The sequence below is a fragment of the Falco rusticolus genome, chromosome 7 (genome assembly GCF_015220075.1).
Source record: "Falco rusticolus isolate bFalRus1 chromosome 7, bFalRus1.pri, whole genome shotgun sequence".
Classification (NCBI taxonomy): Eukaryota; Metazoa; Chordata; class Aves; order Falconiformes; family Falconidae; genus Falco; species Falco rusticolus.
Window position 1 is genome coordinate 53,469,315 of NC_051193.1, and position 27,820 is coordinate 53,497,134.

Consider the following 27,820-nt stretch of genomic DNA (forward strand, 5'->3'; position numbering starts at 1 on the left):
AAATTTTAAATAATGATTGAGGATTTTTTTTATTCATTTAAGTTTCAATATCATTACAGAAAATGTTATGGTACAGAGTTGTTTAACATTAGTTTTATTTCTTTGCTCATTTAATTTCCACACGAATGCTGGTAACACTAATATCTGTACAAGATCAGTCTTTGATTTTTTTTAGTTTTTAGTTCTGTACATTTTTAAATGTATTGGTTAAAAAGGCTGTCAGCACTTAAGGAAGCAATTTTTTTGTTTGTTGAAATAAAAGGTATCCAGTTACTGCCCAAGAGTACTGAGCTGGGTGGCTGCTGGGACAAGAGAGATCCCTGAATGCGCAGCGAGGTGAGAAAACCTCGGGGCTTCATTGGGTTCCCAGTGCAGCCACTCTGCTGTTGGCACTGTGCACATCAACACGAGATACAAGATAAAGAACAAGCAGAAGCTCTCTGTGAAGCGGTTATGAAGCATACTAATAAGGGAAATCCAAGTGTTGTCTACGCTAGTATAAATAAGCAGACAGCCTTGTTTTAAGAGCATAAGTAGTTGTATCTTAAAGATGAGAAAAAACACAAGTTCTGCAGGCACCTACTGCTGTCTACTAAAAGCTACTGCTATTAGAACTAGCATTGAACACACAAAGCAATTGCAAGGAAAGGAAAAAGTTGCTTTGATATAATCAGAATAAATTTCTTTGTTAAGATTTGTTTTAAAGTTTTTTTTTAAAAGGTATTTATTTAAATTCCATTTGAAATATAATTCAAGATGTTGACTATACTGATCAACTGTTATCCAAATCAGAAAAACTAGCTGTGCCGTTGCATATTACAGGATACAGTCAATGATATGTGGACATGCATCAAAGCTTCGCTCTTGCTGGTGACATCATAGCCTTCCAATGACCATGACATCCACCACCTCCCCCTTGTGAAGCTCCACATACTGCTCTGTCTTTGGAGGTAGCATCAACAGTCCATTGGCACTGCGCATGCTCATCAGACGACTGCTCATCTGATTCCCTACAGGAGAGCGAGAGAAAAATTTCAGTTACATTTTCGGTTAGTTTCAAACGCTCCAAGACACCACGCAAGAAACATGAGCTGTTCTTACAAAGATGTTCATGTTCCTAACTTATTCATAAAGCTGGGATCTCACTGTTCCAAGGTGGATGGAAACAGAGAACTCTGTAAAGAATTAGTCAGCCTCTCATTGCTCTGGCTCTCAAAACCCTCATTCCCTTGGCTGATTGCTTTCCTGTCCAGCCTTCTACATTATCTGTACCTCATATCTTGTCACAGTAAATTGCTTTTCTAATTTCTAATTAGAATTCTAATTTCTAATTAAAATTTGTAATTTCTAATCCTATCAAAATTATTTTTCAATTTGTATACATAATTCTGACTGTACAAAGACAAAAACCAGCACAATCTGGAATGTTTTTAAAGTAGTTGAAGCCTTAGGCTGCAAAAGCTGATGGTGAGTAAACTTTTTGATAAAACTAAGGCTGCTAACACAGAACTAGCTGAATCCAGCAGATGTGAGCAGAATGAAGATAAGAACCAAGGAAACACTTCCAAGAGAATGAGGTAACTCCAGAAGAAGGCCAGCCCAGTGACAAAGCAAACCAGTAATAAATTAAGAGATCACCACACAGAATTAGAATTAGAATCAACCCAAAGTGATTGGACTTGGGGATTGTGTGCTGGGTGGTGCGGCTATAATTGAAGGGTGTGATCTGGGGTAGGGGTCCCTCTCTAGAGGCACCCAGCTTGAGCTGTAACCTGAGAACTAACAGAAGAGGAATTGGAAACCTTCACTTGGACTTCACATTTTTCAGCAGGATCCTAGGGTTGGACCCTGTTATGGTGTTTGGCTGCATAACCCCATAACATACGACACCTCAAAAAAATGGGTTTCTTTGGGACACTGAGCTTCTTGACATGTCCTGAAGATAGACGGTATCATATTGGTAGTACTGACAAAAAAGGAAGATACGTTAATAAGTCATGCCCTTTAGTTTCTTGGTTTTCAAAGTTGACCGACAGATAAATCATTCCAGACAGTCTGCTTGCTTAAGGAAAGCAGTGGTACACAAGTAAACAGAGTTAAACCAAACACAGCATTACAGATGTAAGTAGTACCTTGACTTACACCTGGAAATATATCAGCAGCTGTGTGATCTTGGGAGTCAACATTAAGAACTTTCTCTGAGTAAATAGTAAGATGCATTTGAGCTAATGTTTTCCCTGTGGAAAGCTGTAAATAGTTCTTCGTATTGAACAATTCAGATGTAGCAAAAAGACAGTTATTGTAAGGACCTGAATCTCATGAAATTGTCAAGAATTGGTCTTTTAGCAGTATACAACTGAAGTATTCAAACATGGTATTTACCTGAACTGCAGCTGAGTATCCAGAAGCATCCTTAGGTGGAAAACATGACTAATAAAAAGTCTTAGTCTGCTTTAAGAGAACATATTCAGCCTCTTTGATCTCTTTACTTTTCCAGTTCAGCTAGAATCACACTTCTTTTATTTGTATTGTTCCTACCTATGCCCCAACTTGTGTTTGTTTAGTACATGCACATGAGCAAAAGGAAGCAAATAGCCCTGTGAGTGCAAGTAAGCATGGGTGGTTATAAAAAGGAATGTGTGCACATATGCAAGCATACAGGCGTACAGTGTGTGTGTGTTTATAAAGGCAGGTTATTCAGATACAGGAAATTCTGATGGTTAAGTTGGTAAGTCATACCATGACTGAATTTGAAACTAATGTACATGCATGTACATGTACAAGTTTGTCAGCAAATCAGTCTGTATAAGGAAGGTTATACGAAAAAATGTGCACATGCTCCGTTGTTTTTAGACACGTCTGTAGAAGGGGAATGACCTGGGTGAGTGTGTCTGTCAGGCTGTGTGAGTGGGTACTAACCTGTACTCTGTGCCCAAGGTAGTGGTTCTTGGTGATGCCAAGTCAGTATGCACCGATGATATTCTGGGCGGGGGTCCAATTTTACGTCACATGATAACTGTAGAAGAAGCAAAGAAAGGATGAAAATGTCACGCATTCAGAGTGCACTGTCTAGGATAACAGAATCATCTGCTCAATTGTTTTTCCTAAAAACAGTCTGTTTAAAAACTTGCATTTTGAGGTCAGATGGTGTCTAGTGCAAAATCAAAAGCTCTAGAAGGTAGAGACTGCGATATTTAAGGGAAATACAACTGTGATATTATAATATCAAAGTGTATGATGGACTCTACGTGCATTAAGTGGAATATTCCAAAGCTTTTCCTTTACTGGGAGTTAAAGATATAATTTAGTTGGAAAAAAGCTCTATTGTCTTTGGATTACACATGCATAAAGATAAAAAATTAATTCACATTCAAAAATCCTGCTAGCTCTGACAAAAGGGAAGTGGTCAATCTTTGAAATGAAAAGACATATGGGGCATGGCTCACAATGGAATTTAATTGAACACACTGGAAAATTTATGCAAAAGTAAGGATCACTACAAATTTCTCTCTTTTAGGATATTTTAGCTGTGAGATGAAGAAAAATCTGGATGCCTGAGGAAGTGTGGAAGAGAGATATAGGATAAGCAGTAAGAAAAGTGCATAGGCAAGAACACTAGGAAAACTATAAAAGGTAATGTGTTCCTTGGTACTTTATTTGAATCAAAAATAGAAGAATAACACATTATAATAATGTGCCTTGAATCTATATTACACTGAGTTACAATATCCATGATTTCTTGTAAGAGTGAAATGAATAGTTTAAGGGATTTACATTGCTTAGAGTAGGGGTCACGTGGGTTACTTATATAAATAACTCAAGATCAGAAAGGCTTTAACATTTGTATTTTCTGTTGCTAATACAGAACTACCCAGCTCTTGAAGACATTCCTAGATTACTCTGCATTTTTTTACCACTGGTTAAAACAAATGTTTTGTTTGAACAGGAAAGCATCCTTCCTGCCTGACTGGCAAACAGCTGCTTGTATATCTGTATGTCTTGCTCCATTAGATAGCCACCTAACTCTTAGAAATTATGGGACTGAATATTACCAGTTACAGAGAATGCGAATGTACCTCTGTTTTGTGTGAACTTCCTTCAGTTTGCCAGAATTAGTTTAGGGCTCAGATTCCACAAACAAGACAGCCTTTCACAGCCCAAAGAGCTGTACTTCAACTTCTTGAAAGACTTTTTAAATAGAGGACAAGGTTCTTACCCTGGCTTTGATGATGGTGGGCCGAGGATCCAGGATTCCCTGCATTTTCCTCAGTGCGGGAACAACAAACAGATTGCAGGTGACAACAGCTGACACAGGGTTGCCTGTAGGACAAAGAACAGTTGGTGGTGACTCCCTCTTGATTTACTCTGTAAAATGCTGAGAGTGATCTCAAGTTTTTAAAGCAATTGCGCTCTAAAGGATTCTAAAGAGCTCTTCAGTGCTATGTACAGGAAACATTTCAGTCAAGACTGGAGGGGTATGTGGCAAGTACACCTGTTGAAAGCTACATTCTCTGGCTGATGGTGTGCCAAAATCCTGCTCTGACCAGAACTGCCCTGTGTTCCTCAGGCCCCGCCATTTGCCTCTGCTCCTCTGTTGCCTTTGTCTTACTCCTAGATTTGTCTGGGGTCAGTGCAGGGTTTACTGAGCACAGGTATAGGTCCTAGCTTATAGGGCTCTTGACTCGTAATTAATGATTCCAAGACCTACAGAGAAATAACTTTCAATTCCCTAACAGGGTAGCAAAATGCTGTAGTACAAATTCTGAGGAGAATTCTACTGATTTGTATGTCTTCTCTTGAATAACAGAGGTGTATGACCAACGTCTGTCAAACACCACTTGTCTTATACATCTGGACTTCCCTAGATGATACTTCTGAAATAAATATTATGATCAGACAGATGCTCCATTGATCTCTCTCCTGGAAGAAAATGTACTGCAGCAACTAAAACAAGAGAGAGAAAAAGCACTAGAGAGACATCTGAAAACCACCAGCTTATCAAGAACAGGATTCCTTGTGTAGCCAGAAATCCATGCAAAGCCAGAGCAGTAAGAATAAAAATAAATTCCTCCCGATTTAGGAAGATAGAGATTTGTAGCCAGATCCCTAAGGAAATTTTATTCTGAATTCAGTGATTTCCCAAGGGACACAGCATGCAGGAGGTGAAGCGATGCTGCCCTCTCTTGGTTCCACGGTATGATCATGATAAAAAAAATTCTGTGACATGTTCCTTGGCACTCCCTCGTATTTTCTTTCCATTTTCAATACTTGAGAGTGGATACACTGACTTACATGCACAGAATGTTCAATGTGAAGGTGGAGGGAGCTGTAGGAAAAACCCACCTCTGTACAGTACCACTTACAAAACCTAAAGAAATTGTTGGATGGAAGAAATCTTAAGGCCTGTACACCAGCAAATTCTGAGGACAGGAACAAGAACCCCTTATTGTTTCCCTGTAAGTCTGCCTCTTCTGGAAATTTCTTGGAAAATCTTAAAGGTACCTTCCTTAGGGATGCCAACACCAGACGTAGAGGCATAGGTGCTGTGAAACGCCACTATTCTGGTTCATGTCTGTCATCTATGCACAGCAACAAAAGTAATCCACAAAACATCTTACCTGGGAGCGCAAAGATTATTTTTCTTACGCCATCAATATCCAGGGTTGCAAAAGTTGTTGGCAGGCTATGGAAAAGGAAAATCATTTAAAATCTGCAGTAGACTTTGATTGAACACTATTATATTATTGTTTAAAACATTTGGTAAAGAAAAAAACCAGGATCTCTCTTTTTCTCAGCAGTTCATTAGCACCTGCTGCTTATTTTATACTGGGGGTACAATCCTCTCTTTGTGATGACAGAACAGTTAGTTTTTCTTGGTATTCAGCTATGAAGCTGTAAGTAGATGAATTTGCTTCTGGTGAGGAAACACCTAAGAGCAGATGAACTAGTAATCAAAAATCTAAATCCTGTCTTCATGCTAGAAGCCAATTAACAAAGAAGTAATACTGAAATTATGGAGTTACAGAGCTGTATTTGTTTTCCATAGAAGGTTCTCCAAATTTTTTGTAACATTAGTGACTCTAATTTCCAGTGTATACAGCAGTAGTGACAATGGAGCAGTATTTCAGAGCAGCAAATGCTAGCTAGTCTGCAGATGAACAAATTCAGTTACACAGGCAGAGCGGCAGTCCGGTAAGACCTAGGTCTATCAGTAAAGAGCTCTTTGTGTGATCTGTAGTGACTTGTTATCAGGGCTGTTACAGTTATGCAAATGGAACAGTAACGTGATGGCTCAAGAATGTGGCTGACAAAGAAGAAGGACTCGTCCATTAAAAAGTTTTCTCTATACCTATGTTAATGTAATCCTTTTAAACATTAGAAATGATACTTTATAAGGAGCAGTAATTCGGCTGAGTTCCTTGGTTTCATCTTAAGCTAACAACTATCACCTGGTCAGCAGATGCTAGTTGCTCACCAGCAGCAACTTTGGAGATTTGCCACACTTTCACCATTACTACCTAGTTTTGTACCCGCTAGGACTAATCAATATCCTATTTTTTCAGGGAAAATTGGTGTTGGATGTTTTTGTTTTAAAATGTCTCTAACATAATGGAAACTATGTGCCAGACCTCCAAATCTTATAACCAGTGCACAAACTGAGGTACAAGAAAATCTAGTTGCTAATTCATATTTACTGGAAACTCTGAATTGTCATATGAAATTTCAACACCATCACTGGTAAAATCATCCAGTACTTCCTTCTGCCAGTGCTGCTAGATGAGATACAACCTTACATTAGCTCAGCAACTTTCATAATCAAGTGGAGAAATGGTAAACCCTAGGCATCACTCTGCAGTCATTTAGACATCAAAATACAGGCATACAAAGCAAACTGTGACTTCATTTTTGGTACTTACTCAAGGCAATTTTTTCCAATAAAGTAATCACAATTTATATCTAAGGTCTTTTAAGACAGAATTAATAAAAACTAAGACACAGTATTTACTACTGCACTACAGCCAATGAAAATGAGAGTGCTTCCATTCTCAGTAGGATTAGATAACCAAATGTTTTGGTAGCATTTAGAAATATCTTTCTTGGGGCATAAAATGAAAATGGATCTTTGGGGAAAGTAAGATTTCTTAAAGCTTTTCTGACTAGTTATTAGAAGTTTATTGCTACAAGTCTACAGAGGGATCACCAGAAGAAAGAATTACATTCGCTTTCAGATTAGCCAGAACCAGAATTTAATATTCTGAATTCTCTAAATCAGGATATCCGTTCTTGTCAGCAGCAGAGGCTGGAGTGCAGATTTCACTTTTGGGACTTCCCCACATTGGCTGTCGCAGTATGACAGAAGCAGTGAGCAATTTCCATGCCTGGGCTACATCCAGCATGGGAAGAAACATGCTTTCAGCTCACTTGTTCCTTTTATGGAAGGAAGGTGGTGGTAGTAGCAGCACAAGCACCAAACCCACATGCAGTTCTTTACGGGATTGTATGCAGAGACAGTAAAAATATTTGTCTATTCTCACAGCAAAACCCCACTTTCTGTTCTGCTCCCTGGCAACAGTTACGGGCTAGAGGGAATCATTCCTCAAGGGTGCACTTGGCCTTGGGTTACTGGATGGTGCCAACCTAGCTTGCAAACAAACTGCACTCCATGATTAGTGAGGCAGAGCTGTAGACATCTTTCCACTGCTGTACTGCGAAAGGGAACTCTCTATTTTCAATACATGTAGTTTTCATTTTCTCTACAAAGCACACTTCCAGTCTCATTAATTAGCAGTGCTACAGCAAAGAAAGCACTGCTGAAACAGTTTTCTGAAGAAAACTAAATACATAAAGGATTGTGTTTACTTTAAAATTGCTGTGCTCAATATGCCAACTGGATAAAACTTTGTAAATTAACTGTCATTCCACCTCTCTCAAGACTCTGCTTGTTTATAGGAATATGACTTATGCAAATTTTGAAGTGAAATGAGATGCTCATTATGCAAACCAGCACCCAATGTCCTTGGATTTCCCAGTTATTTCATAACTATGTCAATATCTGAGCTCTGTGATCACACTGAAGAGTGTGGCAATATTTATACCATGCTGTTTTCCCCCCAGTCTCCAAACTTGGTTTGCCATAGTTATCAGAGAATTATCTCTTACTGATAATAAGCAATCTCTCTGTTCCAGTTAATTTTACCCATCAAGATGATGACTAATCCAAATAGGACTGATTTTGCTTCTTTTCCCATATGTATCTACCATGTGGTTTACAGTATATGATGAAAACTGAAATCTACTGAAACACTTACATAGGATATTTAGCCCAATATAACCTCCATCTATGCTGCCTAAGTAGAAAGATTTCTTACCCTGGTTTCATAAAAACTCTGCCAAAGTGAATCTGTGCATGAAGATCAATATCCAGCACCTGTTTAAGATAGTCCTGTTTAAATAATAATAAAAAAAAATCAATTAAGTAACATCAAAGTGGCTTACATCATCTAACCATTCAAAGCAATTAATTAATATCAAGTGAAGATGAAAGACTTCTCATATCCCAAAAGTGCTACAGTCCAGTGGGGTATTTCCGGTATTTGGAAGAAAGTATTTTCAAAAAGAAGAGGTGAAGAACAGACTCATTTTAGGTGCCAAACCTGACTCCATGAGGACACAGTAATATATTTACTTAAAAGTCAGCTGCAGCATCAGAACCTCAAAGGACACCACAAATACCTGCTACTCAAACATTCTCTATGTCAAAGGTGGAAGAAAGCCTTTATGGTTCAAAGTTAAGGCTTAAAACCACTTTTGCCATGGACGCTATCTAGCAGTAGAGTTAGAGATCTCCTAGTATTTTTGAAATCAATACTGTACTGTAGAAATCATAGCTTTCCAGGATACTGTAATTATTGTAATTTCTGGGGGGCATGGTCTAATTCACAGTAGTCAGGTTTAACAGTCCTTAGAAAGGAAAAACTGTGGGTGGCTTGTGTGTTCAAGTTAAATGATTTTGCATAAAAATGATCAATCCAGTTATTAAACTGAATTACTTGTTTAGTCTTTATTGAGAATTGCTGTGCTTGAAGATTTAGTTTCCTGTCTGATCTATTTAGTATAGACACGGGACGTAACAGTCATCTGTGAAGAGAGACTTTGGAAGCCGTAAATCTGAAGCTCCCTTGCAGCTGCCCCCTATTTCTCTCTATCTTTTTTAGGGGTGTGTGTTTTGTTGTTGTTGTTATTGGTGTGTGTGTTCAAATACTTGGAAAGCAGCAACTTTTTTCAGCCATGCATGAATTCTCAATTATTGATTGCATTAACCCCATTTTTACTTTCTATTTACTTTTAAAATGTTCACAGTTACTTCACTGAAACTACCAAAAGCTTACTATCAGAGGGCTAACCATCAGTGGAACACAGAGTCTACTGACTTCATGCTGTTGCCTCAAATTCAGACTGGGGAGAAATTTGCTAGAAGGCATAAATGCCTGTAAGGCCATTCAGCAGTCCAGACACTTCCTCGTGTTCCTGCATCTGCACTATGTCGCCATGTTCCCAATTTAAAGACCAGCACTTATCCTTTATTATTTTTCTAGGAATACTGAGGACAATAATGGGATTGAAAGTAATTGGCATTGGTTTTAACTAGTCATCCATTTTCATGATGTATCCAACAATATGATTTCTACTCAGAAAAGTGACAAAACCAGCACTTGTTTGCCATCTCCTAATGACTGTCTTTAGTATCTGTTATAAAAGGAGAGATGTTTCTTTTACCTGCCAAATTCACAGATTCAGTCTGGGATCAAAAAGTAATCTGAGTTTTCCTTCGCATAAGTCATGAATAATTAATGTCCTGCAGGTTCATCTACGCCCCACCAGCATCTGTGTATCCCTATTTTCTTTGATGGTTTTGGCACAGGGATTATCAACAGGAACTCAATCAACAATTCTGTTAATGATTCAAAAGGCAAATATATCAGCTCACTGTGTCTCATATGTATTGCCTCTGTAGGACTATCAGGTGCAAAATGTGAGAAAACTATTTTTGTAACAGATACAGCTTTGGTATATTCAGGAAACAGATCTGCTGAGCAAGAAAAAGCTATTTATATACTCGGGTTGCTTTCTGAAGTACTTTCAAAGTAGCTTTATTCTATCTACATTTTACCTGCTCTAAGAATAAAAAGAAGTCTTTTGCGTTCATGTGCTATTAAAAAGCAACTTCCTCATCATAACTACATAAATAATTCCTTAAATAAAACCACACTGCAAATCACTCACATCAAAAATTAAAACATTCCCTGTTGTACTATGCCTACTATAGCCCAGTAATAAGAACAAAGAGAATAAGGATAGCAATGATGACTATTTTCTTAATCAATTCACATTTAAGTGTTCCCAAAAAAGTAAGATCCCTTTTTAATAAAAATTAATACAAAGGTAAAAGCTCTGATGACAGACTCTGGCTTGAAATTCTTACACATATTGTAGCAAGTCATATTTAAATTTAGCATACCTTTTCCCCCATAGATACACCTCCTGATGTAATGATCACATCAGCACGGCTGATACCCTCATTCAGTGCATTCAGTAAATCATCTGGGCTACAGAAAAGAACAGGCAAGCAGATTAGTGGCATGGAACTATTACAAGTTGTAGTTTGTAAGTAAGTGTCTGTGTGCACACATACAGATGTACATACATACATGTGTTTTACGAAAGAGATACAGCTCTAGGGTAATACAAGATCTTTTCCTTCTTAAGACTCCACACTGCTCTATTCAAGATCTGCAATCTCATTAAGGAAACACCACAGCATTTGGCACCTTTCTGTCTAAGAGCTTTGCAATGGGAACAGTGGGATACCTCAGGTCGCGGCTGAAGAACACTTAACACAAATGTCTACAAGTATGTGGTCTGCATAATAGTTAGCAATACAGATTATGATTTAGGTGAACTGACAGGGCTATATAAAGGGACCTGACACATGAAAATTAGTGGCCACCAAGCAGGCTGCAGTACTACCTGTCCGGCCTATTTGATGTGTGCAAAAATGGGAGGAAGGCTTCACTTCAAACTTCTATCAGTGAAAAGTGGGAGTAAATCCTTTGTTTATCTTCTCCATTAGAGGGCTCTGCAGCAAAGCCAGCTGCTCATCCACTTCATCTTGAAAAAAACCAACCAGTTCTGTTCAAGCACCTATTTACCTTCACAAGAATCAGTATAAGGGGAGCTGTGATGTTCCTCCATACAGAGTATAACTGCGAAGGTGAAGGATAGAAGCTGAGCATATTTCAGTTGTGGTGTCTTAACTTTTTTTTTTTTAAATCTATCTGTCTTCTAAACTGGAAACTTTGAAGTGGGCATATTACCTATCTAACAGCAGTACTGATGTTAATACAGAGCTTCAAGGCATGCAGTGGAAAAACTCAGTAATATAACTTATCCAAGACAAGGAATCCAAAAGAATTTCCAATATATTAAAGGCATGCTTTGCATTTAACATCTGTGAACTGACCAGAAGCTGACCAATTGCTGCAGCTGCATGTAATGTTCCTTCAACAGTACGTTTTTACTTTAATGATCCTGAAAGTTTTTCATGGGAGGCTGTTTCTTTGTAGAATGCAATTGAACGCATGGGCAATAATGCTAGTGACTGTATAAAGGTCTTCACCTGGAATACAGCACCTCAGTTAAATGCCACACTACAATCATGAAATGCCATAGTGGGTTACCAAGGCTTTGCAGGCTGTAAATGGCATGTAGGCTGTCCTTTGGGAACTTTGGCTGTGTTTAACTAAAAGACAGAATCACTACAGTTATTTTAGGGGTTTGAGCTGGAAATCGGAAAATTAGAAATACTATGCTGGCTGACCTTTCAGAGACTAACAGAAACTGTGTGTTTCAAAAGGTCTTGGAGAGAAAAATTGTTTCTGCTGATCATCCTGTCTTTGCCCATGGCTTAGTGAAATATAAGCAGCAGTTAGCATTATATGGTGCTGTGTGCACTACAATTTACATGACACAAGACTGTACTCCCTCACTGAGTAGATACTTCAAATGCATGCAGCCCTGCACACTCCTCATCTCATCTCTTCACCTGAGAGGAGTATCCTGGAGTATCCTCAAGTATCCTCTACCCTGGTTATGCCTTGCAGGCAGAAAGACTCAAAGCTTTCTCCACCACAGCCAGTAACTGATGCAGCATCTTCTTTGGCATCACAGTGTGGTTATCCTGCAAAACTTTTCTATTTGTCCTGGGTTACGTTGACTCCAGGACTGCATTGATTTGTGTGAGGTAGGCAACAAACTGCAGCAGAAAGAAGGGCAGATTGCTGGTGCCATACAGTAGGCTGTAATCAACCAGACAGAATTACACACTACCATTTTTTATAAGGAAACAGTGGCTGCAGATACTGTGTAATGCCTCAATTACTTTTGGTTAGGGTACTGGGGATCTTGCATACTCTAAATGGCTTGTAATGAATGGCTGAACTCTGTTTTCTTTAGGAAAAAATATAAAACATATGGACTCAAGCAAAACCATCTCCTCCTTTGTTCTTTAGGAAATAAGAGACATTTTCTCGGCTGCCCCTTCTGAAATCTCAGTATCATTTCATCCAAAAACCAGCACAAGTCCTCACTCGTTGTTGAAGGCAAGAGGAAAGCAAGTTGGCTACTGTCAGTGTCTTCTTCAGAACCAACTGTTTCATATTGATTCTCTAAGTAGTAATCTGTATGTAATAAGATATTGCTTAAGACTATTACAGAATTTGTAATAGGAAAAGTCTCTCAAGATCTAAGTATTCCTTAATCTGAAATGCAGCAAGGAATTCATTACACAGGTTGATACAGGCCTTTCTGAAGCTTGACGACAGTCAGACGCTCATGCCACTATTACTAGGCTAAGACTGCTTTCAGTATATTTTTCTCATTAGGTTGTGATGAGCCGAGGACCTTATCTGGAGCTTGCTCCAGGCTGTTTCATTTTATCTTGCTTAATTATTTGAAAGTTATTCATAGGTAGCAAGACCACCTGTCTGGGGACATCCTAATTCTGGATTATGAAGTGTGCTTGCTTTTGGTTGTGGTTTAAGAATAATGGAAAGAATAGTGAAAAGCAAACGAGTCTGTATTTAACCACTGTTAAATAGAATGGAAGTACTCCTACTTAGATACCAAACATATATATAGCTATGTGTGTTTTTATACATAAAATTACTTAAGAAAGGAAATAAAACCCAAACCCAAAATAAGCCCAAGCTCACAGCAGCTGAGGACTCAATTCACACCTTTGTTTATGAGAGTAGCACACCACTTGAATAGTTCAGCATACAGTTTTTTTATTACGTGCCATGTAAAAAGTTGAAGATTTCTGGATTTGGTGCATTTTTTCAGCATTTCCAGTATAATGACCTGTATAATATGCCCCTTTACCATCTGTATAATGCAAGAAGTTAAAAAATTCTACCACTCAAACTTTATACAACCAGTAGCACTGCATATCATCTTTAGATAGTTGCAAAATGCATTGAATTCTTCCAAAATGAGAGATGTGACAGAAATTTCATTGTAATAAACTGAATGATTATGCTGGTTTTGTTTTCATTCTGAAGAAAGGAGACATTTACAGAATTCCCTCCTTTGCAGAAGGCTTCTCTCTTTTTGCCATGTTTGGCACAATTTTTGTAACTTGGGTCTGTGTAAATTTCTAACCTCCTTTAGGCTCATAGTTCCATGACACTGCAATTAACACAAAACACTCCTTACAGGAGTCACCTGCTGTAATCTTCAATCAACACTGTAGCAAACATTTTCTTCGCTTTTAGTGGACTGTAATGCAGAGAGTTAATCATTCACATTTCATATTAACACATATTTGATCTAATCAGATAACAAGATATTACTTCTCATTTCATTTGTTGTATAACAAGGAGCAGCTTCTCCTTTGGACTGACAAGTAAAGGGAATAAATGATTTAAGACTATTAACTTCTGAAAGAACAGACAAAACTTTGGCATCTGAGCATAATGACATGATTGTTCTAAAAGGCCTGTGACAAATCACCATGAAGCTGAAAAATAACACTCACTGTCTGAGCAGGTACAAATCAGAAACTGTATTCTGAAGCCCTGGCCATTGCTAGGGGCAAGACATTGGATTAGCTAGACTAATGGTCCAGTTTACTACGATAAATCCTTTAAAATATCTTTCTAAAAGTGCTATTCTTGGATTTTTCCCCTTAATAGGCAGAACTGTAACAGGTGCTCAAGTATAATGGTGAATACCTTAATCAATATAAAGTAGATTTTGATGGGAAGTCTCATTTCCAGATGGCAAAACTATTCGTTTCACTTGGTGATTTTCAAAGGCAGAGGGAGATTATGCACAAGAAAGGAGTGTGCTTTCCTAACACGCTGCAATTTGTTAATAAAACATACTCTCTTTATGTGTCAGATCACATCCCACTATTTTGAAATACAACTAAGAAAATTTGTTCTATAAGGACTACATACAGTTTATGAAACTATTCATATAGGTAAGTAAGCACAGATCCAAACTTCCTCTCAAGACTAGAAATCCTCATCTACAGCAGACTGTGACTGTACAAGTATTGTGTGTATTGTACATATATTTTTGAATCTGCAGACATAATGCTTTGCATAAAGAGCCCATATACTTTTAAGTGTATCTCTATATTCTCTGCTAATTTTGCCAGTCTGGTAAACAGTGTATCTACTTTACTACTCAATTTCCTGACCCTCTTTTTCAGTTTTATGGAACAGAATGAGCAATACAATCTGGAAATTAGTTGGAGGGTACCTGTTGTATAGTGGCAGCAGCATGCATAGAATCCTGGAAGCAGATGCATGACATTGCAGTTGACATGCCACTTGATTTCATTAATTTGAAGACAGGGCTTGCAGAATAGCAGTGTATGAGAGTAGGAACGCCTTCTGGATTCATGAAAAATTAAAAATCCTGATTATCAAAGCTAGTTTGTGGAAAACTGATATACAGCACTTGATTACTAAGCTGTCTTTGAACTGAAAAGATACACAGGAGCTTAAGAGTTTGAACAAGAAAATGGTGCAAGCCTCATTAAAATAGACATCAGCCATGCAGAAGAGTTTTTCCTTTATTGCTTTCAAAAGAAATAGCTACACGACAGTCAAGACCAAAGAATTCTGTTTTAAGTGCCATTTGAAGTACCCTAAATTACAGTGTAATTTTCTTTCAAATAGAAATCAACATCTGTTAATTCACTTCTGTTGATCCTATTGTTGTGCTTCACTGTCATTAATTATAAATCTGTCAGCCTTTGTGACACAACCCTTAATACCAGCAGTTTGATACGTGCAATTAAACTGCTCAGTTTTATAATTTAATTTAGAAAACAAGTAACAACAAATGGTGATCTGCATCACCTACCACTCTGCAGTAAAATGAGTGATTCCTGTAGAATTGAACCGTAACGTTTAGTTAGGACTGACTTATCAAGCCACTGCCACAGCACAAAATCGATAGTCCATTACTAATTTCCAGGACCACTTCCACCAAGTTCTTTGCCACGGTAGTCTCATTCATTCAAATTAACCTCATTACCTGACAGTCTTTTCCAGTCCTTGTTGTTCATTGCCATATACAGCTATTACTGCTGGGTGACTAATAACACTTGTGATTGTTGTACTCTTCTATGCATCAGCCCAGGCTCTTATAAACCCAGGTCTTCTGGAAACCTGTACTTTGCAGAATTTTGCAGAATTTGTGCATGCAAACCACCACATTTAGCACCTTAAACCCACGTGCTTTACAGATATATTTGACACAGATACAGAACGATATGCATGCACCATAATGCACCAGTTGCATGCAGAAGTGTCTACTGTGAGTACAAAAGCAGAGCTGGGTAACCTTTCTTGCCTACTGTTTTACTTTATTTGAAAGGATCTCAGGTAATTCAGTTATATGCTGAAATAATTACCCCTTCAGACATGATTCCTCACAAGATTCAGAGGAGCTACAGAGTCCTGACATGCAGTGAAACTGAAGTGCTAGCGGTGATCCTACACCAGTCACACTACAGATGAAAGGAGACCAGCTGCTCCTCTGAACTACAGCAGTTGACTGTACGCTTCAAAAGGCTATGTGCCGTCTGTAGGTACCCCGAGTTTAGCACATTTTGGCCACGCTCACACAAACTGGGAACAGTGATTTGTGCCAGTTTTGCATCTTATGAGGTCTCTTTTCTGCTAAACAGATGTCCCAGAAGAAAAGTTTTAACTAAGGTACTAGGACCTGCTAGAAGTTCCCCTTTTATGCAAAGATCCCAATCAAGCTTCTAGTTCATCAGAAAAAAGAGACACCTCCAAAACATCAATTTACCACAGTAAAACTTCCATCAAAAAACCCAGAGACTCTACTTATTGTAGTCAGACAGAGATCTCATCAAGCTCAATGACATTTCTGTTTGAGGAAAGATGGGATATGGATTTGATCCTTTATGATTAACTCTCATTTTTCTTCTTGTGCTCATTCAGTTGAAGTGACAGATTTCAAAATGAATAGATGAATGCAGCTAGGCATAAAGACAAAGTCTGTCACCCACTTCTCACCTCATGGCCAAGAGGAATATTTTGCATATCAGCAATTTGCAGGATGCAGAGTAGTGAGTAGATGCCATATTAATTTTAGCCAACTAAACCCCAGCTTCTGTAGAATGTAATATTGAATGTATTTCAATGTATTGCAACAAATATAATATGACTGAATGTCTGAATGTAATAGAAATACTGTGTTTTGACTAGTACGGCTTTTAAAGCAGAAGAAGATCCGGTTTTGATGATGTATGTAGGAACATATGGGCACTCTTCTGAAACTGTATTTGTTTCAAAATTCTCCAGTGTATTTCATCATGTTCTCATAAGGTTTCTTCCTTCTACCTTCTGTGGTATTTCCGTGGATCACTTTGAACAGATGCAGTATGTTTTCCCTAAGAACACAGGCCAGCTTGTGAGGAAAGCTGGAATAATTACAGTAGCTTTTGGCTTGTTCAACATGACCATGTAAGTTTTGTCTATCTGATAAGCAACATAAAAGAATCTGTCTTTGTTACTTCTTGCTGCTCCTTTAATTGATGCTACTGCGAATAAGAACACTATTTTGCATAGTATTCTTTTCAGTGCTACATTTATGAACTTAAAGACTTTGATTAGAGGTCTTCAACTCTTTTGCTGAAGTTACTATGAGATCTGCCTAATGCCTTCAACCTTTTTCTGATTCTGGGTGATAAAATATTTTACTCCACTGTTTTCATGTACTGTTTCAGAAGACTCCCACTCGTGTATATGCCAGAATGACAAAAGACCAGAGGGGTCAGAAAAAGAGATAGCCATGGGAATGCAACAGGAAAAGGTCCCATGTGGTAGAAGCCAGGTGCTTATGTACTGCTGAGCACATTCCTCCGTGAGGGCATTACACTGTTGATGGTTGGGTCCTGTATTGCATTCTTGTCTGCTGCTTGTTTACATTCATCTGCAAGCATTTGCGGGTGAATTGTAGTGATTTTTTTCATCAATGCTGAAAGCACAGGACCAAAGCTTTGATAACAGTTGTCTTCAGGTGCTGTGCCATTGTACTAACCTGTGAGTACTTTATCCACTCTAAATCCAAGCTAGTGTGTGTTCACTGAACATAAAAAGAAGCCTGAGATTAGGGTTATCGTTAATATATTATCCCTGGCTGAAGACAATGAACCTGATCCCAATACTTACTAGGAATCCATCAGTTCTCCCAACAGTTTGGATGGGATTCCACTCATTAAGTTAATAGCTTCTATTTTATCTTCCTTCTTATGAAGCGAGTGAATCTATATGGATTCACTGGAAAGTATTTACTTCTGGAGTGGAAAATATTCAACAGCTGTAGCTGGGTTGTGACTGAAGATTATACCACACAATACAATAATCAATGCCAAAGACATTGCTCATCAGTAAAGATGACAGTGCACTGCTGAGTCTGAAGGGTAAAAGTAGTTCTGCAATTACTTCTTCCAGAGCACTCCTGAAATATGAGAATTGGCTTATACTGACATAACTGAGAATAAAATATTATGATGGATGTAATTAGTGCCAGTTGCTTATACAAAGCAAATAGTATTACAAAATCTGACACATGGTGACATAGTATTGCTATCATGGAATTTCTTAACTATTATTTTTGCTTTAGCTTCAATTTTAAGAGTAAATTTGAAGTGATTTTTAGGTAAATTCATCCCCCCTGTAAACTGGTGGAACTGCTGTTGAACAACAGTAAGGATGCCTCTATGACAGGCAGAAATACAGTCCGTAAAGGTGATTCCTCAAAATGAAGGTTTTCTCCGCCTCTTTTTTTTTTTTTTTTTTTTTTTTTTTTTTTTTTTACTTTTAAAGTCAACAGCACAGCACTGCCTTTTACAGAATCATAACTTAGGCACTTGGAAAAATGCTCGTCTCCAGAAGGAAAATGACTTGGAAGCCACAGGTCAGAGACAATATAAAAAGGCCTTTTAAAATTCCCTGTCATCAGCTATGTCTTAAATAGTTATTTTTTTGAAAATGTCAAATGAAATGTGACATGGATTTTGTTTACTAAACCATATGAAAAATTCTCCAAGAAGAGTAAACTACCGTTTATTAGAAATAAGTGAAGGAACAGAAAGAGAAACTTAGCCTGTTTGAGACCAGCAAGTTAATTTTTTGACAGCTGTTAAGTCAATGGAAGGAACCAGAACTTCATTTGTCTCTGCAATATTGGACTACATCCCTTCAAGCACAAAGATGTTTTTAGTGTAAGAAAAAGCCCATTGCATTTCCTCCTCTGGGAGCAGAAGCATTTTCTTACTGCCCATGCTTTGGGCAGCAAAGCTTTGTTCTAGGGGCTGTTTTTTGTTGATGCTTGCCCCAGAACTGCTTAGAAGAGCCCAAAGACTCAGTTAATGTGTCCTCTAGATTTAGACTGTTAGCAATATGTGAACTGACTTGTATGAGGTATTCCAAGTTGATCACCTGATGGTAGATTCCAGCTTCCAAGCAATTTCTGATAAAGCAGACAGACTACATCATGTTCCTCATGTTAAATCTAAAATGTTTTGAAAGCTGGTGGTTCTTGTAAGTTAATTACAGTTAAGTTTTTTTGGATGTGTAGAGTACAGTGTAAGATTCTAGTGGGTTGATCTCTTTAGTCAATTTAATGAGGAAAATGGTGATTTATGACAACTTGACTTCATGAACAACTGATTGCTAATAATAGACAAGCCATTTGAAGGCTAAGGCCATGGCAGATTGATTCAGTAATGACTGCAGAAACTTGTTTTTCCAATATGCCAAGTGAACTTTAAGCTATAACTCAACCCTTCAACTTTCTATTATAAAAATAATAACCTCAGTGCGGATCCTCACATGACTGGTTTTCAGGTACTGTTCTTTCATAGGTTTTTCATTCTTTTCTGTCCCTTTTTAATTTCTACAAGAATCAAAATATAGAAACTAATTTCTCTGTTTGTTAATTGAGAAAATGACAGGTGGTTTACTCTCATTCTGTTCTTGCTCCTGCCCCTTTGGCCTGTCTGTGATAGGAAGCAAGTTCTGTAAATTAATCTGTATTATTAAGCCACCCCCTAAGTAAGACCTAGTATATAACTAGTTGTACATGTATTTTGGAAAAAAAGCATGGTAGATAGTTTAAAGATTTCATGAACATTCCAGTTAGCCTGCTTTAGATATGAACAGCATGGTAATGGAAAAACAAGTATGCAGGTATGACTGAAAAGTCACAACAGTGACTTCCCTAAAGCTGTACTCCACTACTACCTTCAAGCAGACTTCTTCCTAATTTGTCCTATTCTTAGAAGGGAAAAGCCTTGATGGATAAAGATGCTTGCTGCTACTGATGAGTAATGTAAACATTCTTGGTATTAACAGAATTTTAATTTTATCAACATTGTGGAGCCATCTACGTCTACGGTGCACTGGTGCATAAGAACTTAACTGACAAGGCAGTATTATTTAATGGACAGAATAAACCACCATTTGCTTCTGTATGGCAACCATTCTGTGCTCCAAGCTCTGCACGGACAGACACCTAGTCGAGCCTGTCTGTGAGCATGCATGTGCCTCAACGTCCCAAGTGTTTTAAAAACAGTGCTCACCAATCTGGTAGGCCTGTCTCCGCAGTGTTCTGGAAGCTCTGTGTCCCTTCTTCTTTAAAAACATCTGGCTTCCTGAGGGTAAAGGAAGCAGAAGGGGTATAATAAAGAGCCAGGGAAGGAGAGAGGCTCCTGGGGTGAAAGGGATGCTCTGTGCCTAGCTGTGTCCCCCTTGGTAGCTCTGAGTATTCAGAATCATCAGAGGAAATGCTTCCTTTCTGCAAGGCCAGACAACAGGAGAGAAAGGAAGTGTATGGGAACACCTTTCTGTTATAGTTCGGACAGGCTTCTCACAAGGATGAAGAGAGAAGTTATGGAAGGATTTAGGCTCAACTGGGCATGCCAGCAATGCACAGTTCATTTTTCCTTGTGGAGTCTATGGAGAAAGTTCTTTACTCTTGACTTCACTCTTGCTTGACAAAGCAAAATGAAGTGTTAAACACCTGGACATTTGGGAAGGAGGACCACAGATAATGGGAAAATATTTGGAGATGGGCCACATTGAAACATTTTTACACACACTTCCTAGCTTCTTGTTCAGGAAATGGGTCTCAAGGCATATTAAATGTCACCTTCTTGACTACAAGGGGGAAAAAGCTTTATTTATCCTAATTTTATATCTCCATAGTCAATAAAGATGCCACTTCATTCATGAGAAGCTTCATACCCAGCTACCCTGCTCCAAGAGACAGGATTAGAAAAAAATGTCCAAACCTGAGAAAGTTACTGCTATCACAACCTTATTTAAAACAGTTAATGTTTTGCCATGAATTCCTATTTTATAAAGACAGCATTTCCTTTTACACACACTTCTTCCAAGTCAGTTTCACTGGGAAGAAATAATTTTTAGATAGTGTCCTTTCTAACAGAAATATGAAATAAGCCAAAATCTATGTTTTTATACTCTTAAGTGCAGGACAACTAAATGTAAAATGTAAAAAAAAAAATCTTCATTTGGCATGAAGATTTATAAATGTCTCTTTTAAAAAAAACTAAAATGAGATGTTGAAGATTGCAATGGATCAGGTCATGAATTGTTGTTTTGCAACTCTTTCTTCTTTTCAGCTGGCTGGACTGTTAACAACAACAAAGTCAACCTCCCCCCCCAGCCCAGGCTCAGCTGATCCTGCACACGGCAGCTGCAGCTGTCATTTCGAAGATTACTTCTGGGCACACACAGATCCTGTCTGGCTGAGGAATGTGAGGAGAAGACTGGGCCAGTGTACCTGCACTATTGTTAAGCACGCACAAGCACAAGAACACTGCTAACATGAAATCTAAAATCCTCTTTATCACCTTGTAAATACATGCCTGGTTTCTTCTCATAGGTCATCACAGAAAGGGTCTGTCTGATCAGATGCGTACTACTGTTGTTTGGAATTCATGGGAAAATATTAAAGCTCTTCAGGTTATAGGTTTAGATGTCCATTTCTTTCTGACAGTTTTCCCAAGGTAGCCTTTTCCTCAAATGGCTTCAGTCCCTCATTTGTTCTTCTATTCCTTGCTAGAGAACAAAGTCAGTCTGTTTCTTGAAATAAGGTCACTGTGTCAGGCAGTGACATATAAAAACTTTAAGACTTCATAAGTGATCCCAGCTTCTGGTTTACTCATCAACATTATGGACTGCAGTCTCAAAAATCAAGAACTTTTTCTATCAAGCTGCTAAACCCTAAGAGTACTCTCTCTCTCACAATGTTTTTCTTCAAGAAGGTAGACTGGAACTACAGATGTTTCTTATCAACACAATGTACACAGAGGTAAGGAAATCAGAAGCATCTTGTCGAAACTTCCAGAAAATTTCAAATTTGTTCGAGCATTGCATAGTAAAATAGCCAAAGTTCTGACTATCATTCTGTCTTTATAGACCACTGTCGCTGTGTTATTTCTCCTGCTACTGGTCTTCTGAGTTGGTGCTTCTACTACATACTGTCAATTAGTATAACATAAACATTAATTTAATTCCGTGAAGTAAGAGTTAAGAGATTATTTGTGACCAGGAGAAATAATTTCACTAATTTAGTCTGATTTGGTCTTTAACACAGTCTGGGAACCTCCCTGAACTTGCTTCTGTTTGAACCGTAGATCACATTTAAATAAATATCCAATCTTGCTTTGAAATGAGTATCTATCAAAGCATTTGATATAGTTTGCTAACACCTAATTACTTTAACTGTTAAAGTTATGCTTTATTTGCAGTCTGAATTAGTCTAATATTCAGCCACTGCTGCTGAAATAGAAACTTTATTCGAAGTTTATTCTCCATGAGGCTCAGTATTACTGGAATGTAATCAAGTCATCTTTCTAAGAATATCTTTGTTGAACTGAACAGCCTGAGTTCTGATTCTGTTGGAGTACATGGTCTGTCTTTCAACCAGTTAAAAAATCCAACAGTCCTCCTCTGAATGCTAAAAAACATACCGTTGTCATCTTGTCCAGGGAATACAAAGGTACGGCCACAAATAACCTTCCAATTTTACAGGAGACTTAGCTCTTTATACATATGCTAGAACTTGTATTTAGCAGATTACTTGCTATGATTTTCGAATCTTCTCCCAAATCTTTAGTTCTCACAATATAATCCTACATCTTGTAAATTTCACTTACATTCCTTAGACCTACATATAACATTTCATACTTGGCTGCATTAATAATATACCAATAACCAGTTTTCTAAGTGATTCATATCACTGACACAGTGGCCCGTTTTCAACATTCACCACTTCTTTCATCATTTTGTACCTACTGCATTTATTAGTTTTAATTATTTTGTTCTAGGATATTAATAGTAAAATTTCAATCCTCAAAAATTTCTCAGTGACTTGGAAAGCCAAATTCTGATATATAATCTAGATATTAAGAAGGTTGTAAGTCATTCAAGTCAATGATATTTTGGGCCCTAGAGACTGAAGTTCTCTTGTAAACAGAACTTATGTCTCCAAGTATTTTTTTAAATGTTAATATGTGCCTCAAAAATACAGTACAGTAGTTTTTATTTCCCTCCAGCAAATACAGTTACAGATTCCCTCTGTTTTCAAATATAGGAGTATTTGCATGGTATTCTGTCCTCTTTGTGATTTGCTGTTCAGTGTCATGTGGTACTACTGGGCTGTGATTCTATAGATGCTAATTCAGAAGAAAGTCCATGCTTGTGTTGAGGACAATTAGGAGAATGACATATTGTTGTGCATTAGCTTTGCACTTGTCACCTCTACAACATGAAATTTTATTAGCTGTCAGACTACGTAGTTTCCTGCCGCTACAGAAGATCTCCTTGGACTTGCACTGCCCCATTTCACAAGTTCTTTTTTTCATCTCTGTTTCAGCTCACATGTTTCTTTGTATTTTCTGAATATGTACATTAGATGAGATGACTCGTCATATATAACAACTTACTTGAAGTTTGCTCTAATGATTATCAAGAGTTGTGACAGATATTAAAAATTCCTGCTTGAAAAGCAGAACATTATTGTTGACAGGACACAATGACAGAGAGGACCTCCATACCTGAATCACCTTCAAACCGTTACCCAGTGTACCTGGATTCATTAGGCTATGATCACACTTAATACCACCACCATTCTTTGAGCAGATCTAGAACTGAAGTCACTTCAGCAAAAATGAGTATCGTGACATTTGATTTAAGGCCTTTTCTCTAACAAGCCTTTTCCTGCAGCCATTTGTTAAATGATACTACTACTGCTACTAATTCTGTTCACAGTATCTTTGATTGTACCCAAGCTGCTGCAGGGAGAGGTCAGGATTCTGTGGCTGAATTCTACCTATAACTCATATTCTAACTCATACGATGATATATGTCATGTTGATATTGCATGAGAAATTTTAGAGTTACAGCAGTTTCCCTGTTCTCCCTCCACTCCAGATGTTCCATCTGAATTATAATACAGGTAATTACATGCAACCCACACAAGTACAAAAGATTTAAAGCTCTTTTTGGATGGCAAACATAAAATTCAACCAGACTAAATCCTTGAGTGAGATCTTAGTATCCCTTCCAAAACATGAAGGGACTCTTTCAAAGCCTTTTTTTTTTTAGGGATATCATGGTGTAATGCTGTCGCAATAGCAAGTGTGATTTTTAATGGGTTTACCTGTCACTTAGGAGCTATATCAAACAGTATGTCATAAAAGAGGTATATAAATGAGAAACTAATAATTTCTGATGTAGAAAAGCCTTCATATGCTACTGATTTTATAAATCTTCTGATAATTTTTTAAAGGAAGTGAGCATATTATGTGAATTGCCTAAATTTGTTCTCCTAAGGAGAGATATTCTTTCTCTCCATTGTGAAATCACAGGCTTATAAATGAAAATGCAGTTAATGTTATACACACCTCTAAGAAAAATGATAAGGGAATTAGAAATGAATGCAGAGAAGGGGAAAACACACTCACGTAAACAAAGGTAAAAACAAGAGGAAACCGGATACATTACACGCATGATCAAAACCCTTCAGCAAGTTTAGTAACAGAGTCTCTCATAGAAGGAAAACTGTCAAAATGGAAGATGGCTTTCTAAAACAGAGGCTCACACTCTAGCAGATTTTGCTAGGGCTAAACTTTACAGCCTTAAATAAACAGCGGATACAAAGAACAACACAAATGAAATAATCAGACACAAAAATGTCCTGATAATTAACAGAGTTCTACAGATCAGATCAGAGATATAACCCTTGTTTTTATCAGAGGTTTCCAAAGAACCAAATAATTTCACAGGCTATACATAAGCAAAGGAAGTGAAACTAGAAGCCTTTTCTACTTGGTCTTGTTATATGAGACGACACTCATAAGTACGTTGGAACACCAGTTTTAACTGGCCAGTTGTTTTTGCAATTTTAGCAAGTGATGCTGTGATTCAATCAAAGATGTAAGACACAATAGTTAGAACAATACCAGAAGGGTTCTTCCTTGTTTTGTTTCACATTTGTTTCTTGTGTTTGGAGCAGTTCTGGAAATGGAGTATCTTCCATTTCCACCCAGAGGTGTGTCCTTTTCAAACAGCTTGTTTTTTACGGGCTAAGAACACAAATAGAGACAATCTTGGCTTCCAGCCAGACATAACTTCAGCTGTATCATGTTTTCCAGTTTGTTTGTTTTTTCTCCTATTGCTTACTTCTAGGATTTTAGGTGTAGATTTTATCTATGTGTTTTGGACTTGCTGGTTTTAATTAAATTTTGAATATTGAGTCACATATACAATTTATGAGAATGGAAACAAATAATGACAATCTCAGAAATTGTTAACATGCTCCAAAAAGAAATAAATATTAATTTCAGTTGAAAATACAAATATAGGCCAAGTGAAACTCGAGTGACCAGTTCAAAATGTAACTTCACATACGATTAATGTGCAAAGGTGTTTTTAAAGTGGTCCTAACTACTCTGCAGACACCCATGACATTCCACAGGCTTCCCCACCCTTTCACATTCTCTGCTGGAACATGTTTATGTGTATCACAGTCCTGGGCTTTGAAGCAGCTGGACAATTTATCTTCTTACCTAAACATCTCTGAGTGAATCATATTCTGAAATGAAATACAGGAACCTTACCTCTAAGTTTGTCTTTGCAAATACTACTCTAAAACAACTTTCATGCTTGAAAATTAGCTCTGTAAATATGACTGACAGTATTTCCATGCTTGTTAAAAAACTTGACCTGTTACAGCAATAGTAATAACTCAGCTGTGCTCCCTATACGGTGCTCTCTCAAACTCTATTCAGTGCTTATAGTATATAGCAAGTGACACTCCCAGTAAAATGCAGTAAAAATTTCCTCAATGTAAAATGTATAAACAAAAAGAAATAGAAAAAACCCCTCCAAATCTGAAATATGGGAAGGGAGAAATATATTCAGTGATACATTCAAAGAAAAAATCACAAGTTTTTAATTTTCCCTTCTGAAAAGTATTGTTTGCCAGTATTTTTACCTCACCTGTAGGTATTGCAGGCATATAAAATCTTTCTCTTTTTCACTGTCTAGCTACATATTATACATACACAATAAACTGGACATATACATGAGCATACACACACACAATCTATGGTTTAACTCCAGTAAACCATACAACAGACACTGATGACTTGTTCATCTTTTCCATAAACATGCTAACTTGTGAAAATTGTACCCTTTGTAAGACCTCTCTGGTAAGTCTCTTGCATTTTTCAAGTGCCATGGTACTCTATCGAATCAGTCGCTTTAGTCCGAAAGATATATACTAAATATTTGTATGGGCAACATTCTCTTACTAGCTTTATTACATAAATAATATGTATGGTTAGAAGACTTCTAAGACGGAATCCTGGTATCAGGTAGGGAAGATTCTTGGCTAAATCAGCAGTACTGAATTACTCTTTCAAAACTTCCTGCAAAGTACAAAATCATTCTAAAATTGGATGGTCATTATAGCTATTCTATGAGCTAAAGTAACTGCCTCTGCAGAAATAACTCCCCAAGCATGAAACCAAGTTTAAAAAGAACTCTTACCACCTTTGCCAAGGTAATACTATCTCAAGACACAGAGAACATACTAATAGCAAGGATCCAAAAGTATCAACCTCACTCATAACTTAAAGCAAAGCTGCAGACACTTGTCTACCTTTGATACATTTGTTCACTGTCTGGTTTCCAGCTAGCATCCAACTAGTAAAAAAGGGTCACAAAACATACTTGTAAAAAATATAGGAAAGTAAAATATAGAAAAGTAAAAAAAAATCTATCAGGCCTGAACTCTCACTAGAAGACAGACATTGAGGTGCTGGAGCGTGTCCAAAGAAGAGCAACAAAGCTGGTGAAAGGTCTGGTGCACAAGTCTTGTATGAGGAGCTGCTGAGGGAACTGGGGTTTAGCCTGGAGAGGAGGAGGCTCAGGGAGATCTTACTGCTCTCTACAGCTGCCTGAAAGGGGGTTGTAGGCAGCTGGGTGTCAGTCTCTTCTCCCAAGTAAGAAGTGATAGGACAAGAGGAAACTGACTGAAGCTGCACCAGGGGACGTTTAGACTGGGTATTAGGAAAAATTTCTTCACCAAAAGGGTTGTCAAGCACTGGAACAGGCTGCCCAGGGAGGTGGTTGAGTCACCATCCCTGGAGGTGTTTAAAAGACATGGAGATGTGGCACTTAGGGACACGGTTTAGTGGTGGACTTGGCAGTGCTAGGCTAACAGTTGGATTCAATCTTAAAGGTTTTTTCCAACCTAAATGACTATGATTCTGTGATTCTAAAATTGTTAGATATTGATTACTGAGGGCTTTCAAGATTACATATCTTCACAGACACTCCATGCCTAGGGGTCATAGAAAAATTCCTGAAGGCAATGGAGAACACAGCTATAGTTTTGCACAATGACCTTAAATTAAACTCTCCATTTGACGGTGTTGACTTCACAGCAAATTTGAGACTATATCTATTTGGTTAAGACAAGGCTATAAAGAACAAACAAGCTCTAGGTTCTTATTTTGCTGCGGGGACTACCAGAAGGATGTTCAGGGAAAGCATCTTTGCCATTGGATTAACCCACTGCTAATAATGACAGCATGTAAACTGATAATGTTGATGACAGTAGCAGTAACTTTTGGTCATGCAGGTGGCAAAAAGTTCCACCTCCAGTATTTTGCTGG

At 37.8% G+C, this 27,820-nt stretch overlaps 1 protein-coding gene across 8 annotated transcripts in view; it reads right to left on the reverse strand.

The window, feature by feature from the left end:
• Positions 1 to 27,820, reverse strand: part of GPHN (gephyrin) — a 296,920-nt gene continuing 269,100 nt past the window's right edge. For 5 of the 8 annotated variants that reach the window (XM_037393804.1, XM_037393803.1, XM_037393802.1 and 2 more), the window contains 6 exons: positions 10,520 to 10,607; positions 8,370 to 8,443; positions 5,619 to 5,683; positions 4,217 to 4,320; positions 2,920 to 3,016; positions 1 to 1,010 (listed from right to left, as the gene is read on the reverse strand). In XM_037393804.1, the coding sequence (XP_037249701.1) occupies positions 877 to 1,010; positions 2,920 to 3,016; positions 4,217 to 4,320; positions 5,619 to 5,683; positions 8,370 to 8,443; positions 10,520 to 10,607 (562 nt within the window). In that variant the 3' untranslated portion in view covers positions 1 to 876. Of the gene's footprint in view, positions 1,011 to 2,919; positions 3,017 to 4,216; positions 4,321 to 5,618; positions 5,684 to 8,369; positions 8,444 to 10,519; positions 10,608 to 20,191; positions 20,264 to 27,820 lie in introns of all 8 variants that reach the window. The other 3 variants (XM_037393801.1, XM_037393798.1, XM_037393797.1) reach the window with 1 other exon arrangement.